This window comes from Lepisosteus platostomus, chromosome 4 (assembly GCF_059453375.1).
Source record: "Lepisosteus platostomus isolate fLepPlt1 chromosome 4, fLepPlt1.hap1, whole genome shotgun sequence".
NCBI lineage: Eukaryota > Metazoa > Chordata > Actinopteri > Semionotiformes > Lepisosteidae > Lepisosteus > Lepisosteus platostomus.
Genome location: NC_142614.1, coordinates 29,321,933 through 29,341,269, shown reverse-complemented (window position 1 = coordinate 29,341,269; position 19,337 = coordinate 29,321,933). Strand labels below are relative to the sequence as shown.

The window sequence follows — 19,337 nt, the reverse complement described above, 5'->3', positions numbered from 1 at the left end:
CTGTTTTTCCCAGGAGGTCTCCCATCCAGGTACTGCCAAGGCTCACACCTCCTTAGCGTCAGTGGTTTGCCAGTTGTGAGTTTTAGATTAATCCCAAGCATACCTGTGAAAAATATTCTGATTCAAATCTAAAATCTAAAATTCGGCAATCCATTTTAACATAACATCTACACAGTTCTTGAAGGATTATAGTGTAATCAAGCTATTCTGTTTCATTTGGTCACATCTGACCTATGTCTTAGATCTGTTACACACGCCATGCTTGATATAACTGGTAGAGTTATCAATTTATTCCTTATGCAATCTACTCAGACAAAATATTTCAATCTTTCAGTGCCTATATGCCCTTGGAAATAAATAAATGCTCCATACTAAGATATTATTTGTTTTTATTAATATACTGCAAAACAAAGTAGGATTGATTTCACTTATACTGAGAGTATGGCACTAATGGAACTACGACACAACAGATACAGTATGTCGCACCAGCAAAATATAAAAAAAATCTCAGAAAATATTTGCAGAAATTTATTTGAGGAAGAGTTCACAAATAATATAAACACAGAGCTGTACATCATTTAAGCATAAAGCAGCACGAACAACAAACACTAAAGCAGCAGTAAAAGGGGGACATAACATTGTATGTTAATTAAAATCCCTGAACTTCATTAATCCAACTGGAAAAGTGTGCATTTGTTCAGTCAGTGCTATATCAATGTTCATATTATAGAAACATTTACAATGAATTTACATTGATGCAAAAAATAAAACTTATACCAATACCACAAGTACCACTTTATTAGGGCCCGAAGTGCAAACACATTATAGGAGACAGAAGCTATGCTCTTCACTATTGTAGATTTTCAGAATTCGCAGATTTGAACATCAAAAAGAGTATACCATAATTATGTGCTAACAGGGGTGAGAGAGATGATTGGCACATTAGGAACTCTCATATCATAAAACCTTTTTCCAAGTACGTTTTATGGTATGTGGAAAAGACACCCAGAATGTTCACATGATTTAGTCTAAGACATTTGTGTGGGGGGAAAAATGTGAACATTAGAAAATGTAAAAGACTGAAGAATAACTTTGCCAAAAATCAGTACTACTTATTTCATAACTGTTAGCCGTAGTTGTTAAATTGTTCATTTGCAAATTAAATATACTTGATAAGGGGATTTCAATAAATATCAAGACTTATAAATGGTAGAAGATGAATGAAAATGCCAGTTCACTTAAGATTATAAACATAAATATTTAATTTGGAAAATAATTTAAAAAACAAATGTTCATGATTTGAACCATGAAGCGAATGCTCCTGGAGAAAACAAGTATATTTTCCAGTAAACCTCTGAGGATATTAGTAGATGAAATGTGTCCATAACAAGTACTTATTTCACACAGCCCAAAACAAATCAGTAGTTTTACAAAAGGACCAATGTACAATAAGTGAAGGAGTACACTTCTGTTTTCAGGCATTTTGCAACAACATGGAGTAAATAATTTTTGTAATCTGCAGAACAGCAGCGTGCAACGAGTACTGCACAATGATCGACCCAAAGCCTTTATAAAACCCTAGTACTCCCTCTTCTCGCTTGATGATGTTAATGCAGTCTCTCATTCCTTCATACTGTGTGTTAATGGGGAGGACCTCAAAGCCAAGGTCTGTGTTATCAATGATGGTGCGTGTCCCCTGGATGTGAAGGCGGTGCAGCACAGTCTCCAGTGGAAACAGCAAGATGTCTGCACAGAGATTGGCTGCAAAGCTTGCAATTAGTTCTGGGAAGTAAGCATCCAGCATGGTCTGTACGGTCTCAGACCCATCTGTTGCCCGTCGTGGTGAGCTCCTTTTACGCAAGAGAAACAGTACCAGCTTCTGAATCGTCGCGCTGATGATATAATGAAGGACTCCATGCAGGACGGTGGGAAAGACCAGCGTCCAGAGAGGGAGGAGTCGCTTGCTGTGGGGCACTCCCAATCCGATCACCCGGCCCACGCCTTCTTTGACGCAGTCCAGGATTCCAGGGTTGTCCCGGATTATTTCACTCTGCCAATGACAACACACTTCTTGAGCTTGAAGCTTTTAACCACACAACTGCATTTTAAATTTCTTTTACATTCCTGGGAAGTATAACTAAATAAAAATAGCGAAATCCGTAGCAGTGTGCACAGATTAGAGTTTGTAAAGCTTGCTGGTTTCAGACAACAAGCTACTGAACATTTTAAGAAAATTTAGCTCCTGAATTTGAAAGCATAACAAAGGAAAAACACTCACAAAAAACTGTTAAATACATGTACAGTAACTTAGTCTTCTGCCAGAAAACAGCTCAAATCAGGAAAAAAAAAGGTAACATTTAAAAAGGTTAAAAATCTACAGGGATCCATTCATCTTACTTGGTTGGGCTGTTAGCAAATCAGAGATCCAAGGACTTCAGCCTTTTTTCGTGAATTAAAGTATGATATCAGCTTTGATACATCATGGCTTGCCAGCTGTTCTCTTACTTTAAATGCTCTTCTTTGTAGTTTCTATTGGGGTTTGTGTTCCACTGTTGTTTTAGACAAAACCTATAGATTGACTTTGTCAAAACCTTTGAGGATTCTGAATCTGATCTCTTCACTATGTTCTCCGCTCTAGACTAAAAAGATTCAGTTTATTTAATCTTTCAGGGTCATACATTACTCTACATATCTCTACATAGTTTTCTACATAGGAAACTCATTTCTGGGATGATTACATAATAGGAATATGTTTTGTAATGCGATTTATACAGCTGCAAACCATATTCTAAAAAATCACGATGTAATTTAAATTGCAAACCTTTATGTACATGTCTAATTAGCAAACAAGACGGGCTTTAAACTTAACATTACAGCTGGTGTTTCCTCATCAATCCATCAGGCACAACTTCACAAGTGATGCTAATTACTAATCCCAGAGCCTAGTGAATTTGCATTGAAGTCACGCAGTTTACTGATGTGTGTTTCTGCATAAACATTTTCTCTAGTTGTTGAATAAAGTGTCCAACAATATGTCCAACAATTCATAATTGTTGAATACTGAAGATAAATATACTGTATGTAGTGTAAATGATGTATTGAACAGTAATGGAATAAGTAATACGTTTATTCCATGCTGAAAAGAGAAGAAAGAAAACACAACATTTCGACTGTGGAGCCTTCTTCAGGTGAAAGAAAGATAGGGCAGTCAGCAAAGATAATATAGCATGGGAAAACAAAGGTCAGGATAGAGGAGGAGGTGGGAGCAGTGGTGAGGCAGAGTGGCCAATCAAGAGGTGTGAGGTCGAGAGAGCTGAGGAGAGGCGTGAAACGAAACCTACAAATAAATAGAGAAAATTAGAAGAAAACATGCCTGTCATTGAGACAAGGAGGAAGGTATGAACCAAGTTTCAGGATGATTTTAGTTTCTGATGTCTTTCTGCTATACAAATTAAGAAACCCTACATTGAGAACGCAGGCAGAGAGATCAGTGTGATCATTTTTTCTTTAAATGAAAGTGCTGTACTTACTGGTCAATCCATGGTCTGTAATTTCTAGATTCAGTTTTGGCACCTTTTGGATGGGTCACTTTAGCAATCTTCCACTAAATGGGTTTTACCTCTCGAGTGACCACTGGATGAGTTTTGTTAATGGTCAATGGATAACATTTCTTGTTAAATTAAGTAAAACTAGTATAACTTCTAGCATCAGGCTTCATCACAAGCTTCTAGTACTTCTAACAGATCTGCTCTTCTAATGCTGATACTATTCAATATTGAATGTTGTATATTGGCAGCCCAAGATATGTCATTGATTTCTTTCTTGGTAAATACCCGATTTAAATTAATTTAATACTTTTGCCATTTCCTTTTCATTGTCTAAAGATGAGCAATTATTATCTCACAGACACTGTACATCCTCTCCTGTTATTTTGTTGCTGTAATTTGGAAAATACGTCTGTTTGTTACCACCTCTGCAATATTATTTTCTCAGGTCTAATATTTATTTTCTGTAAAAATATTATATATATTATATTGGAATTATTTTATATATAAGCAGATCATATTCTTTTTTTAACACATTTTTTAAATGTTATCTATCTCCTTATATTTGCCTTGATTGATTTAATCATTTGAGGCACTGCTTTCTTGACTCTGAGTTACTCATAGTATGAATCTGTTCTGTGGTTCAAATAGAATACCTTTCAACGGTTCCATATATTCTCTACTAATTCTATCCCACTGTACTTTGGACAAACTCATTCCTTGACAGTTTGCTTTCCATGAGATGTAAACCTTGGTCTTGGGGGTCACCTACACCTTTTAAAAGTATAATTCAGAGCAGTAATATGATCACAGTTTCTGAAAGGTTCTCTCACCTCCAGTTTCCTCACTCTTGCATCAGATACTAAATCAAAACTGAATTCCTTCCAGCATTTGCTCTAATTTCTTACTCAGTTTATCAGCTGTCTCTTCAATTTCAGTTTCTGTCATTGATGTCTTACATGTCTTGTCTTAGATCAGGGGTGGGGAACGTCCGGAATCATTTGGTCAGGCCCTGCCAAGGCAACCGCAGGCGTAGAGCCTGGTGATAATTCGATAACGATAATTATCGCGATATAATTTTCCACAATATAATTTTAACAAAAGTTCGATAAATGTTCATGCTTTACGCATGATACGAGCATGCGCACTAAATACTGCGCGAGTGCGCATGCGTGTTGCAGACCGGGCAGCTAACAGATTTGTTTAATGTTTCTGCTTTTTGGGAAGTGATGTGTTCTTAAAATAAATAGTTGTTTAATTCACCAATTAACTGTCTGGTTTCTTCAACTTTCACTCAGGAGAAAAAAATCTGCCTTTAAACTTGAAAGAAATAATGATTTGAAATTTATCGTGATAATTATCGATATCAACTGATATGAAATTTTAAATCGTGATAATGTTTTTGGCCATATCGCCCAGCCCTACGCAGGCGGTACTTGAAATTAAATAAATCTAGGAGCTTTTTTCATAGCAACATAAATGTATATTAAGTGAATCATAATAATAACGTTAATTTTGAGGGACAAGCAAGGAACGTCCATTACGGGATAGACAGGACACATACGAGTACATGACGAGACAGACACGCATGCTTCTCGCCGGCTGCCCGCGGCCCGTCTGCCTGTATTGCGGTGACTCAGAGGGCAGTCAGTGCCAGGCAGGCTGGGAGTGTACACGTTGCGAAAGTGTTAACACACTGTGTTTTACGAACTGTGGGGTGAAGTCAAGCAGTTCATGGAGGTGAAGGGAAAACCTGTCAGGGAACTCAATGATAGCAAGTGGCTGTTTGATCGACTGGGCTCCAGACTGACCGACAGAAACCTGGAAAAGCAGTTGCGAATAGCAACATCATCAATACCAGCTAACATCACACACCTCACCAAAGAGAGGCAGTTCCAGCCATCACATTAGGGGTGAGTTAATTAAATGTTTGACCAAATATAGCAGGCTAATTTTTAAATTGATAATTTTGTATGGCCCGCGAATGATGTTATAAATATCCAAATGGCCCTTGGCAGAAAAAAGGTTCCCCACCCCTGTCTTAGATGATGTCTTTTTACAGCCTATGCAAGGTAAATCAAAAACTCCAACTTCTTCTGGAGTTCTGAACGTCTTCTGAAGTTTCAATGATTCAAAGTCCATCGTAATCATTTACTTATACTAACACCAACTACTATCTCTCACATTTTGTTCCAAATTGTGCTGATATTTAGGTATAAGCATTGCATTACCTGGTGCGCTGATGTTTTAGTTTTCCCTTGATTCCTCTTATTGACACTACTCCCCTCGAATTTTCCTAGCATGTTTGCTTTGAATTCTCCCCCAAAGTTACAGTAGTTTGTAATATTTAACATTTTAGTTCAAATGTTTTTGATTTTGGGGCTTGACAGCCTTTCCCATCATAAGGTCTCAAGTAGCCAAGAAATGCGATATCTTCTTCAGTACATCAAAGCTTTATCTATCTGTTGTTTACAGGTTAACATATACAGTACAACTGCTGTCCTTTGTCAAGACAAGATTGTTCAGAATACGACTAAGTTATTTTTTCTATCCAACTGCTTTTCAAAGTTTTGGAGTTTGTTTTATCAGGACAGTGTCGTTTATGCTAGTATCCTCAGTCATGACAACAGCAATTAGGTCATTGCCTGCATTGGCTTTTTGGAGAATCTGGCATAACAGGTGTGTACATTTGGCACAGTATGTACATCTGTTTTGCTGAGATGACAAAGTTTCATTTTAATTTCAAATGCTAGATAACTGTTTAACTTGATTTTTCCTCCTACGCTTTGAACATCATAAAAACTCAAATTTCTTCAAAGGATTTCTTCATGGACTGAAAGGATGTAACTTTTTTCAATACTTTGAACACACCTGTCAAGTGATTAAAAGTGGCTCATCCTGTTCAGTGTCAGCGAGAAAGATGCCAAACGGAGTGCTTGGGGTTTGCACTGGGAAAAAGGTTAATAACTGCAAGAACGCAACATCTTTTTGTCTGGCCCTTTGTGACTTTTTAAGTAATTAAATCAATTAGCAATGAGTTCCACCTGCGTCTAGGGACCATTGTGCTTCTTGGGTATTGGGAGCTCTTTCAAAGATTCACAAAATCCCAATCCCACCCCCCCACCCCCCCCACACACATGTTAACAGGTTAAAGTGAAGCTATCGTTTCCTTAAGCACATTAGTTATAGTTGTAACTAATCTCCTATACTCCAGTGCTTTTTCTAGTAGAGTTTGGAATCAGTATTATTTTCTCTAACCACAGATACAGTAAGTGTGATTAATTGTAGAGGATTTTCAAGTGCTAATTTTAAAATGGCTTTTCTATTAATCACTTAATTATTTGTGTGGTAATCATTGTGCATAATTGCATGACTACTGTTCAGGAAAGGACAATCAGGAATCTAGAAAGCAGGGTTTAAACCATGTTATCAATGTAACAAAAAAAGAAGGTTTAGGATCATGCAACATCTTTTAAAGATGAGGATTATGATTTGCAAACCACTGAATGAAATTCACTTTCTAATTCTACTTTGACATGTAGTCCTGACAACTATCACAATTTGCAATACTCCTAAGAACTGAATGTCCAATAATGGCTTCCTATCTTGTTTTTGTCTTTTTGAGTTATGAGCAGAGATTGAATGAACTGTGACTAGAGTTTGGATTTCTTTAACTGAATAGCTGTGACCTGGGAGTTACTGTCTTTACAATCATGTCTTTAGCATTCAGGTCTTGGCTCTGTTTCTAGGTCCTGGAGAGTAAAAAGCTTGTCCGGACGTGTTAGGTTGGGTTGGCAGTTGTTTTAGAAACCTAATAATAACTAACCCTGAGCAGTATGTGGAAATAATTTCTGCTATAAAAAAATCAAAACCTAACACTTTGGGCTTAGTCATGATATTACGTTCTTTACATTTCTATTTGTTTGGAATTCCCACTTTACACTAAGTAGTGGAACAACTCATTTCTAAACACATTGCAAAGAATCTTTAAAGAGATTTTGGATGGTACATTAAAGAGGTACTTACCTGGACAGTCTCAATTAGGCTTGCAGAGTAAAATGGCATAGCAAGCACATATGTGAAACTGTGAAAGATAAGCCACAACAATATTGTTTCAGTGATACATATATCAGCATTATAATCTCATATTTAGATACCACATCTGTGAGAGTTTATGTTCAGTTTTCTATTTTAGTTTTAGCTTTTCCAGTAAGTCACTCAATTAAGAAAAACTGTTAATAATCAATATGCTGAAAATGTTTACTATTATTTACTGTCAGTTTAAAAATCACATTTCAGTTGATAACCTTGCACAGAAGCTAATTACAGCCCAAAGTTATTTAATAACAAAGTAGCCCCAATTCTTAAATATTTTGCAGCTATAATTTCATTATTTGATCCAGAATGTATAACAAGCGAGAAACCATACCAAGAGCATAATCATAAGTACCATTCTTGCATTTCATATTTGTCCACAAAAGAAACAATGGGATTTTTGAGTAACTTTTCTTTGTTAACATCTGCTTCTACCAATAAGTCATTCCATTTCTTTGACAAAAAAACATCTTAGAGATTACCTTTTAAGCATTAGGTGTCCCCAAATTTGTTTTGGATTCCATTTGTGAGACAGTTCCCTGAAGACAGAACAGAAATAAAAATCACAAACGAGATGCTTTGAAATATAACTTGGTTCACCGTTATATTTAAGAATATATTTATATTTATATATATATAGAACTTTAATCTCTGACAAGTATTTGTCCACATGACAAATATATAATTAGTTCACATAGGTAGCCGCATCAGCATGCGTAGGCTGCAAATGAACAGGTAACCACACAACCGAAGAAGGCTCCACAGCCAAAATGTTCTTCTCTTTTCAGCATGGAATAAACCTTTACCTGTTCCTAATATATACAGTGGGGATAGAAAATCACCACCCCTTTTCAAAATTTCAAAACTCTGAAAATAAAAACAAATTAAATAAGGCTTGTTCCAGTTTTATTTGTACACAGTAACCAACATTAGCCAAGTGAAAATAAAATTCTAACACATTCTGAAAATTAATTAATATTACAACAGTAAAATACCTTATTTGAATAAGTGAACACCCCCCTTACAATTGCATTTGTAAACTTGCTCAGGTATAACCAAGCACCTTACAGATCACACAACAAACTAATTGGCTCCCACCTGTGATCAACTGTGGTGATTTTGAATAGTTCAGAATAAAAGCAGCTGTTTCTAGAGGATTCCTCTGCTTCGAAGTGCATGTCAAAGCAAAGAATCCATTATGGGCAGAAAGGTGCTTTAAAAAGAACTTCTAGATAAAGTTGTGGAAAGGCACAAGTCAGGAGATGGGTATAAAAGGTTTTTTAAAAAAAAGGCTTAAAGTATCCCATGGAGCACAGTCAAGACCACAATTAAGCAGTGGAAGGCGTATGGCACCACCCAGACCTTGCCTAGATCCGGCCGTCCCTCCAGACTGGATGACCGAGCAAGAAAGAGACTGATCAGAGAGGCTACCAAGAGGCCAAAGGCAACTTTGAATGAGCTACAGGCCTTTATGGCAAAGACTTGTCATTGTGTGCATGTGACAACAATATCACAAGTGTTCCACAAATCTGGCCTGTATGGGAGGGTGGCAAGAAAAAAGCCAATCCTTAAAAAAAAGCCACATCACGTCTTGTTTATGTTTTGCTAAAAAGGTTTAAAAAGGGTGTGAGTCAATCCATGCATCACTAGTCACCACATAGTTTGACTGAGCTTAAACAATTCTGTAATGAAGAAATGGGTAAATATTCCTTTCTCTAGGTGTGCAAAGTTGGTTGAGATGTATCCAAACAGACTCAAGGCTGTAAATCAAGCAAAAGGTGCTTCCAGCACGGATTAACTCAGAGGGATGTTCTCTTATCCTACCCACTTATTCTACTTTTTTATTTTGATGGTTTTTCTGAAATTTGCATTTCTTTTTTCACTTGGATGTTGCAAGATACAATCTGTAAATAAAACTGGAAAAAGCCTGATTTTATTTGTCTTCTTTTTTGGCTTTAGGGCAACATAGGTTAACATTTTAAAGGGGGTGGTGAATTTCTATACCCACTGTAATTAGTCAATAATTAATAAATTATTTTACACTCAGAACCTTTTTCTGGTTCTGTTATTGCTGCAAACTCATAGCTAAATATGACTGTATTCCAATAATTAATATTTTGGGGTTATGAACCTATTGTTTCACTTTCTAGTGTTGGAATATGCCACCAAGTATACAAAACTGTAGTGAAAGGAATATAGATTCAACAGGGCTTGAAAACATATATTGTTGACAACACCAGTGCAGATGAATCAGTGTTTTATAGCTTAGATGCAGTTTGCATTTTCTACCACCGAACCATGGGAAAATCATGACAGCCATCATGATGGCTAATTGCATAGTGAAAAAAGAAATAAGAAAGTCACCACATTAACTAGATAGAAAATGTATGCAGGGTGAGTTGAGAAAGCCCAGACTTGAACTTCCTCAACATATGAGACTACTCTTTCAACAGGTGCCATGAAGAACTGTAGTGTGGAGCTCATTTAAATGTCTCTTCTGAACAACGATGTTGTTCGACACCCAATTTTCCTTAGATATCTCTCATCTAAATACAGTACTTAGCTGCTCCTCTTTAGTATCGAGTCACAATACACCTGAAAAGTGTACAGTACTAGTCACTATAAACTAGATATTACCTTACTGGAAGAATTACAGAAAAGAGAATCATTCACAGTCCTAGAAGTAAAATGCATGCAAGACATCCACAGGTTTAAATAATGGATAACTCAACATCCAGACAAGGTTCAGCAAATACTGGAACATACACACTGAGGAAGAAGGATTCCAAAAATGATGAAGGGTGAATAGAACAAAGTACCAAGCTGAAATGGCTGGATGAAACTGGGTGCTTGGATACAAATAAGATAAGATCACTTTATTAGCCACATACAATTTCTCTTATTAGGAATTCATCTTTTCGCCTACCCCAACTTGCTCTCCATGAGACACACAGACAGGGAGAGAAGCTTGGAATCAGTGCGCAGGGTCAGGCATTGCACAGCGCCCCTGGAGCAGCTGGGGTTAAGGGCCTTGCTCAGGGGCCCAACGGAGTAGGATTCCTCTGCCAGCCACGGGATTTGAACAGGCAACTTTCCAGCCACAAGCGCAGATACATAGCCACAGGGCCACCGCCCTGCCCCCGCCTTTTTTGGTATTGGAATGGTATATTTTTGGTAAATGGTATTGGAAATGAACATTAAATTATTGTGTGTTTACTTGGTGTACTGCAAAATTGGAATTTGAAATGGAGAAAAGAAGAAAACTATTAACTATTATGCGGTCACCAACAGCATCCACCAAAAAGGCTCCATCTTATTCTTCAGTCTTGCTTTTCATATACAGTACTTCTGGCAACTTGTGATTTACAGTTTTGTAGATATGCAAAATAATAAAACAGTGAATATAACACATGCAAAAATTTGGGTAAACTTGAGTCAATACTTAGTAACACCTCCATTGGTAGAAATCCAAACATTTCCAGTAGCCAGCGAATAATTTTTCTTTTCTTGATTTTGGATTTTTTCCCTCCAAGTACTTAATGGTTGATTTTGAGATATGTTTTGAATCAGTGTCTCGCAGAAATATCTAACCTCTTTTCAGCGTCAATTGTTTCACTGACTCTGGAACATTAGCTTCTAGGATTTGTGGATATTTAGTTGAATTCATCCTTCTTTCCACCCACACGATATTTCCTGTGCTACTGGTTGCCACATAACTACAGCAGACTATGTACATGTTCTGCTGAGTATATTTTATTATTTAATGTAAGGCTTGTAAGATATGTGTTATAATAAATTATAAAATGACTTAGCAGAGATGAAAAAAGGCAGCTTCTGACCAGTTCTAAAAATTGTTCAATAGAAACAAATTACCCGCATGTTAAATAAAAATGAAAAGTAATTTTCATGGTGTAAGATATAATGAGTCACGCCATTAAGAATTCACAACGGAGTTATATGGGAACAGAAGAAGGACATTCAAGTTACATTTGTTACAAAGTGAAGGCCTGCTTAATATATATATAATTTAAGTTCTAGCCTTTTTAAAACTAGATAACCATATATGACCTTTTACAATTTGACACACTGCTGACAATGAAATGATGTGGAACCACATAAACTTAGGGCCAGCAGCTACATCACCCTGCAGCTCTCACCTGGCTAGCCACTGAAGGTAAGCAGGGTTGAGCCTGGTTAGTACCTGGATGGGAGACATCCTGGGGAGCTATAGTTGCTGCTGGAAGTGGTATTAGTGGGAACAGTGGGGGGCGCCCACCCTGTGGTCTGTGTGGGTCCTAAAGCCCCGGTATAGTGGCGGGGACACTATACTGCAGTGGGGGCTGTCTTTTGGATGAGATGTTAAACTGAGGTCCTGACTCTCATTGGTCATTTAAGACCTCTGGGCATTTCTCAATAAGAGTAGGGAGTTATCCTAGTGTCCGGGCCAAATGGTATAAAGCGGTTTGGCGAATGACATGACATGACATGACATGACATGACATGACAAATAAACTTAATAACCTTCTAGTTCTAAGGTTTAGAAAATAACCCCTATAAGTTTAGTACAAATGCATAAATGAAAACTGCATCCTGATTTATTGGTAATACTATTTTTGTAACAGCTTTCATTAGCATAATAATCAACGACTAAAATCTTATACAGCTAACACAAAATAAATTACATTAACACCACAACTCTCAGTCAAATTTAGGAAGAAGTAGGTAGCCGCATCAGCATGCATAGGCTGCAAAGAAACAAGAAAAGGTGTGAACCTGAAGAAGGCTCCACAGCTGAAACATTGTGTTTCTTTTCTTCTTTTTTCAGCATGGAATAAACCTTTATTTGTTCCAAATTTAGGAAGAGTTGTTAGTCTACTGAAATAAACTTTTACATTACTGTAAATATTCTCCTTGTCAGGAAACTACTGTTTACATTATGTTTTTTTTTCAAGACTACAAGATATGTATGTTCAAGTTTAGCTGAGTATATTTCACTGTTTAATGTAAAAGGCATTTGAAGCACTTGTTAAACCAGCTGAAAAAGTGCTAAATCAATCAAAAAGAACAATGATTAATTGTTCATGAATTGTCCTGAAAAAGTCGCAGTTGGAAGTACAGTTGGAAAAAACATGGACATGCAACAATAACTAAGAAGGGGTACAGGCAACAACAAATGCTACTGCTTTAATGTGGGAAGTCATTCTCTAGCAGCACAGTTACAGGAGCATGTCAGTTCATGATCACACACACATCCACATCTTGTTTGCTATCAAAGCTAGGAGATCGCTAAGCAGCAAGTAACCTGTAAAATAACTTTAATAGGTTCAATAACTCCAATGAAAGATTGAATTCAATAAAATATTTTGGGGGATTTTTTTGAGAGTTTTATTGATCACTTTCACTTTTCTAGTACCTAACAATGAGTGACCACTGTAAACAAAATGTATCATGAGAACCCCTTTTATCCATCCAGCTTTCAATTTTAGGTTTTCTGTCAAAGATATTTAAGACAGATATAAAAATACATACATTTAATTTCTGCTTGAAGGGTACGATACTGGCCATGTGTGAACAGGATTTCCAAGCAGTGAAGCCTAAGAGGTCTGGTGCTGGAGAGGCTTGAAGTAGCCACAAGTTAACTACTTGTACGTAGCTTACAGTAGAATTGGAGCCCCAAGGTGTGGTTATCCGTATTTTTGATAAGGTGTTTCAATTATCTACCCAATATGTAAACAGTGGCTAAAGAAAATGTATTTCAAATACTTGTGCACTGACCTTATTCATCCTTTGCTAGTAGCAGTATCAATGTGGTGATTAAAAGTGGCAGTTCCAAAATGATTGTGGTTAAAAATAATTATTTGAATTGGCATGAATAAAATTATTATGGGTATGTCAATGAAGACTTTCTCAGCTGATAAAAAGACAATTTTCCCTACTTAAATCTGCATTTAAGGTTTGCAAAGTTGGCAAGATTACTGCTTCTTGTATGGCAACTAAAAGTTATAATTTTTTGTTCAAATGCTTTAATGTTTTTGTACAGTTAGAAAATGAGGATGCTCTTTCCCCTGCGATTACAAATTCACATACCTCATAAGACAACTTTACTCAAGAAAAAAGATCCTAAAACTATTTTGTCTCTGTCAGCACCTCTACTTTTCCATTAACTTTTTCATTTAGGCATGGAGTTCAGAAAATCTCTTCAGTACTTTACTGATGTCTGCATATTCTGCATCATGTTCTTCCAATATCACTCCGGACTGCTGGAGATTCCGTGTTTTTGAACTGAGGAACAACTCTGATTACTGCTTGTAATACCTTCATCAAACACAACTGATTTTGCACAAAGGTGCGCTTGATATGAAATACAATGATAATTCAGAACATTCCTGTCAGGACAAAGTGCTAAGCTGGAAAGTGCTGTATCTGATTTCGGCAGATTACGGTTTATACTGACAGGCTGGTTAATGAAAGGAGTACTTCCTTAAATCAGTAGGAAGCTCAATGACACAGCATCTGACTGTGGGCAGGGTTTACCTAACCTTGAGCTGAGGTAGGTGGCACAGATAGCCACTCTCATCAGGTTCTCTCGGCACAGGGACTCCACATGTAAACACGGTTGGTTGCCTTGGAGACCGAGGGCTGTGAGCTCTGGTTCGCTCAGTTCCCACTATTTTTCCTTTACTTTTTAACCGTCTAAAATAGTAAGTCCTCCCCTGGAGCTGTTTCTTGTTATGCCAGTTTCATATTTTTTTTATCCCAGTTTCATATATTTCACATTTCACAGCCTGTACTCAGCGAGCAATAGTGCTACACATTGCAACAAACTAGATCCCTTATGGCTCTGTATGCCAGACAATTCTTCTGTCACTTCAAAATGGTTAGTAATGCCCTGAAGAAAACTTAAAAGGTAAAAAAATTATCAAATACATACTGTAAGTACTTTCACCAAGAGTGATAAATATGTGTAAAAACCATTCAATCTACTATATACCTGGTCTTAAATATTCCTTTTGTGGAATAGCCATTTTTAAAAGGTTGATGTCAGAAAAAACTGATCTATTTCTTCCTTCATCACACGTAGATAAGACTGCATTTCATATATTTGCAGACAGAAAAAGGCTTCCTACCTTAACAAAATAGTTCTGAAATACCATAAATTATACAAGTGACATTTTGTTCTGTATTTGAGATCCTCTCCAAAAGGTGACATGTAGGGTAGATAGCTTATTTTTAAGTTAAAGGGTCTGTATAAGTTACAGCAAAGTCTGTATAATTTGACTCTTAAGAGGTGTTTTTTTCATAATGTCTCCTTTCACAACTGCTTTATTACTGCAACTGATTTTTAGAATATCAGGAAACTGTTCTTAAAACAGTATATTATCCGTGTTAAACCTTCATTTTGTCAACCTACTATCCTTTTAAAAAACACTCTGGTGGATAGACACGTACAGTATGCACAGTGCAACTGAGCTCATGCTCTGGCAACAGATAACCATTGCTCTGAGTCTTTACCAGACTTTCAGTAGTCTTTGAATCACTGGAATATTAAAATACTCAGGAAAAACGAGTGTGAAACATTTTAAAGATTTTATAAATTACTTTAAAAACTTCAGTAGGTAAAAATAAAATTAAAACATTTCTGTGCCACATACATCACCATTTGCACAGTCCCTTGTATTCCGCAATATAAATCAAAAAGTGAATTTACATGCTGATACACAAAAACAAAACAACTTTTTTTTCCCCAAAGGTTTTGAGTGTGAAAGTGTAGGAAGAGTACTAACCATAGTTAAATATCACAGTATGTACCTATTCTGACCTAATGTCACTCACTCTCTTGGAAAGTAAAGCTTCTATTCCCTATGGTCATTCAGAAACTACAGTATATCTACGAGCTTTACTAGGGTGGTGTATATTTACCATCATTTGCTGCTTCTCAGTCTTTAAAGTGAACCAAGAAAGATATAAATAATATCTTAAAGCAGTTTCTTTTCCACAATTGTGGTGAAAGCAGCTAATTTCTACATTGATCCTGCTGATTATTAGTTCAATAATAAAGAAGATGGTTAAAGCAGAATTTTAGAATATAGCAGATTAAAAAACCTGCTGGGGATGTAACTTATCAGAAAAGGTCATTTATATTTTAAAATTATTTAAAAAAAATACACACAAACAAAGAGAGATTCTGGTGAAACTACAGCAATAAATTGGTAATCAAATGGTGTTTAGCCAAATATTGGGACAGGCCTTGACTCATAGGTAGTAAGATTAAAGGCATTGTGGTTTCAGTGACTCACACCTCACTTAACATGCTAAAAAGAGAAAGATGCTACCACACAGGACGATATCGATTACTGTTGTTACTTTTCATAAAAATAAATCAATTTTACTTGGTACACTGAAAAAAAGCATTTTAAAATTTTTTTCATGTATTATGTCCCCTTGCTCTTTACAGCTTGAATATTTTTTTGGAAAAACAATTTAAAATGTTTTCATTGTTGTACATCCAACACTTACAGGTAACAGGACTTGATTGACTATCACCTATAGTGAATGTAACCATATTGAATATACTGATGCTATTAGTTTGTCATGGATTGTTCAAGGATGGTGAGTGAGATACATTCAAAGAAAAAATATTTGTATAACACATACTTTATTAATGCATGATAAACTATGAAAGCAATTATTTTTTTTCCCATTCACACAGAGGAAAACTTTAAAGTAGTGACAAATATTATCCTAAGAGATTATCCACTGATACATCAGAAGTTCACTAAAACAAATATTCAGTGCATTAAACTACACATATTGTTATATGGCAAGAAATATGCAGACTGTCAACTCACTGCTTACAATTCTGTAGTGTGTAAAATGTGGTAAAGCAAATTGACAACTGCATTATTTTATATGAAGCCTTCAATGATTTGAACATAATGTCAAATGCCAAAGGTGAAAGCATAATAGAACTCAAAGCTTAGGAATTTGTAGAATTTAGAATGACTAACCACATACAAAATCAACACCGTCAAAATGTGTTTGAAAAATAAGTAAACAAAAATGAAGTGCAGGAGATAAACTTGGTTAAAGCCGATACAAAAAACTGAATATTGGAATAAAAAATGCCCAGAAAAGAGGAAGATGAAGAATGCATAACAAATTAATTTAAGGGAAGAGTCACTAATCAGCATTTACTGTACTCTGTCTCGGTGTTAACTGCTGAAATGGTGCATAATGAGCAAATAATTTCCAGAAACTTATGTTTTCGTGATACATAAATTATAAGCTATTAAGGCTGAATAAGATTCAGAATCAAGAACATTTTCTGAGCTTTCTATTTTACCTTACAAGAGATTAGGCAAAGTAGAACGTCATTGCAATACGCAAAATACACGATGCTTTGCATCCACATTTCTCTTAATAAAACAACCTGCCTAAATCTGATCTAAAATTACATGGATGTATAATCATTCATAACTCTGGTTTCAGATTATAAATATTTGTTGTATCCTGTTTTTCCTCTGGGACTTACATTCCAAGCAAGACACAAATATAGAATAAAGCTTCATGCTCATTAGATAGACTTGCATTTACCTGGAAACACCTCAGATGACATATGACTCAGGGAGATAAGAGGTTTCAGGTTTAAAAACAAAGCAATGATCTTTAAGGACTAACCTTTAGTATCATGGTAAAGTGATTCAAGCATCTCGGGCTACATGGTAGCTAAGGAGATCCTTCTAACACAGAAAAGTAGCTGTGACTCAGAGGAAAGTGGGAAGAGCTTACTCACTACACTTGACTTTCCTGAACATTTAGACTTGTGTAAGAAATAGAACACTATCTATAAATTGTTAAACAGCTGCATCTTGTGAATTGGCTACATTACTCTGCTCTCCTCCCCACTGATAGCTGATGTGTGGTGAGCGTTCTGGTGCACTATGGCTGCCGTCGCATAATCCAGGTGGATGCTGCACATTGGTGGTGGTGGAGGGGAGTCCCCATTACCTGTAAAGCGCTTTGATTGGAGTGTCCAGAAAAGCGCTATATAAGTGTAAGCAATTATTATTATTAATTATTATTATCTTGTGGACAACAAACGCAGCTGAAAGGTTAGTAGCAATATCATATTGTTATTGTGACATGTATGGTACAAGGGAAGGAAAAAACTGCTTGAACAAACCCTGTCTGAAAAAGTTAGACATGAAATGAAAAGACTAGTAAAATAAAAATTCAATATTCCTTTTATACCACTGCTAATAAAATAATTGTACCTCTTTGACAAAGAAAGCTGGTATATTTGATGTAACTGAAGAAACAAAATGTCCATCAAACAGTCAAGTATGTTTTACCTGAAAGTGAGTTAATTAAGAGAAAATGACTCAGAATGACTGACAATAGCCTTCTAAGATAAAGGAAAGATTCCATGCACTGCTCTAAACTCAATTTATAAGAGCATATAAATTACATCTGCCTCTTTAGGAGAAGAACACATTCACCTTAATTGTCAACCTCTGTGTCCACCTTGATTCAAGGGTATTTTAACGTCTTTTGACATGACTTTGCAGTCCCATTATTCTAGAAGCTTAAATCCAGAGTTCCTAGACCCTTTCTACTGGCAGGACTTTAAAGTCCCAAAAGGCCATAAACAGCTAAAATTATACTTCCTTGTATCTTACATGCTGCATACTTGTATCATTCCTTTTATATTACATTACATACAACTATTTTTGTATCGTTTTCTTAAACCTGCATTGCACCTTAATGTGATGCATTTGGTACTGACTTGCTCTGGCTATAAAATACTCTACTGAAATGTTTGCACCATTCTTTTAACTGAGAATGACTTATACTATCCCATGGCACTGTTCTCAAGAGTTAGAGTTAACACAGGTGTCCTGACTTAATTTCATTCTGAACCTAAGCACTCTAACCTCTCTAGAAGTTTATATACATTTTAAAGGATATACAGACACATAGATATTGTGACGTGGTGTAAAACCCCCAAATATATTACATTTTGCTCCTGAAATGGAGGGTTACATTCAAATGTGAATTACCCTGGCAAACTGGGGATACCTATTATATACAGTTTATGTTACGTGTGGCATCTTTTCTTCTTACAGTACCTTGGAAGTGGTGTGCATTCACTGATAATTCCTTCTGCACCAAGTGTTACTCCCTGGACAACAAATGTACTTCCCATTCCTTTCCATAGAGCCTTTGGACCCTGTCAACACCAGGGATAAAGTGTCACAAGCACTTTCATACAGTTTATGATAATTCTAACACAATGCAAAAATCATTAATAATACTTAGCATTTAACTTCTATAAAAAGAAGTACAACTTACAGAACTATTGTAATTTAATTTTTGAATATAATTAATGTAATGTAATATTGTAATAAAGACAATCTGGATTTTCTTCAATATGTTCATTGTGTACAAACCAATAACAGATTTTACTGTTCTTACCTGTGTTTTTGTGACATTGTACATGACACTGATGGCAGTGAATGGTGAGAGATGATAGCATTTCGCATGATAATTAACCTGAAAACAATATTAACCATGAGTCAGCATATGTCAATAACAGAAGAAGACATGAGTCTTTGTTAAATATAAATCGCACGTCATTCTCAAGCCTGAAATGTACCAACTGTTGAATTGAATTAAACAATTTAACTACTGTACAAA

General features: G+C 36.1%; 1 protein-coding gene and 1 long non-coding RNA gene across 2 annotated transcripts in view; both read right to left on the bottom strand.

Annotated features, from left to right (window-relative positions):
• Positions 1-372: 372 nt before the first annotated feature.
• Positions 373-19,337, bottom strand: part of slc25a46 (solute carrier family 25 member 46) — a 38,785-nt gene continuing 19,820 nt past the window's right edge. The window contains exons 4-8 of the mRNA XM_088629357.1: positions 19,116-19,193; positions 18,770-18,870; positions 8,123-8,179; positions 7,572-7,629; positions 373-2,050 (exon numbers count right to left, since the gene is read on the bottom strand). Of these exons, the coding sequence (XP_088485483.1) occupies positions 1,475-2,050; positions 7,572-7,629; positions 8,123-8,179; positions 18,770-18,870; positions 19,116-19,193 (870 nt within the window). The 3' untranslated portion in view covers positions 373-1,474. The remainder of the gene's footprint in view (positions 2,051-7,571; positions 7,630-8,122; positions 8,180-18,769; positions 18,871-19,115; positions 19,194-19,337) is intronic.
• LOC148673092 (uncharacterized) lies at positions 13,567-18,761 on the bottom strand. The gene is made up of 2 exons (XR_015935933.1): positions 17,738-18,761; positions 13,567-17,520 (listed from the first exon to the last, which is right to left on the bottom strand). It is a non-coding gene; the product is annotated as an uncharacterized LOC148673092 (long non-coding RNA).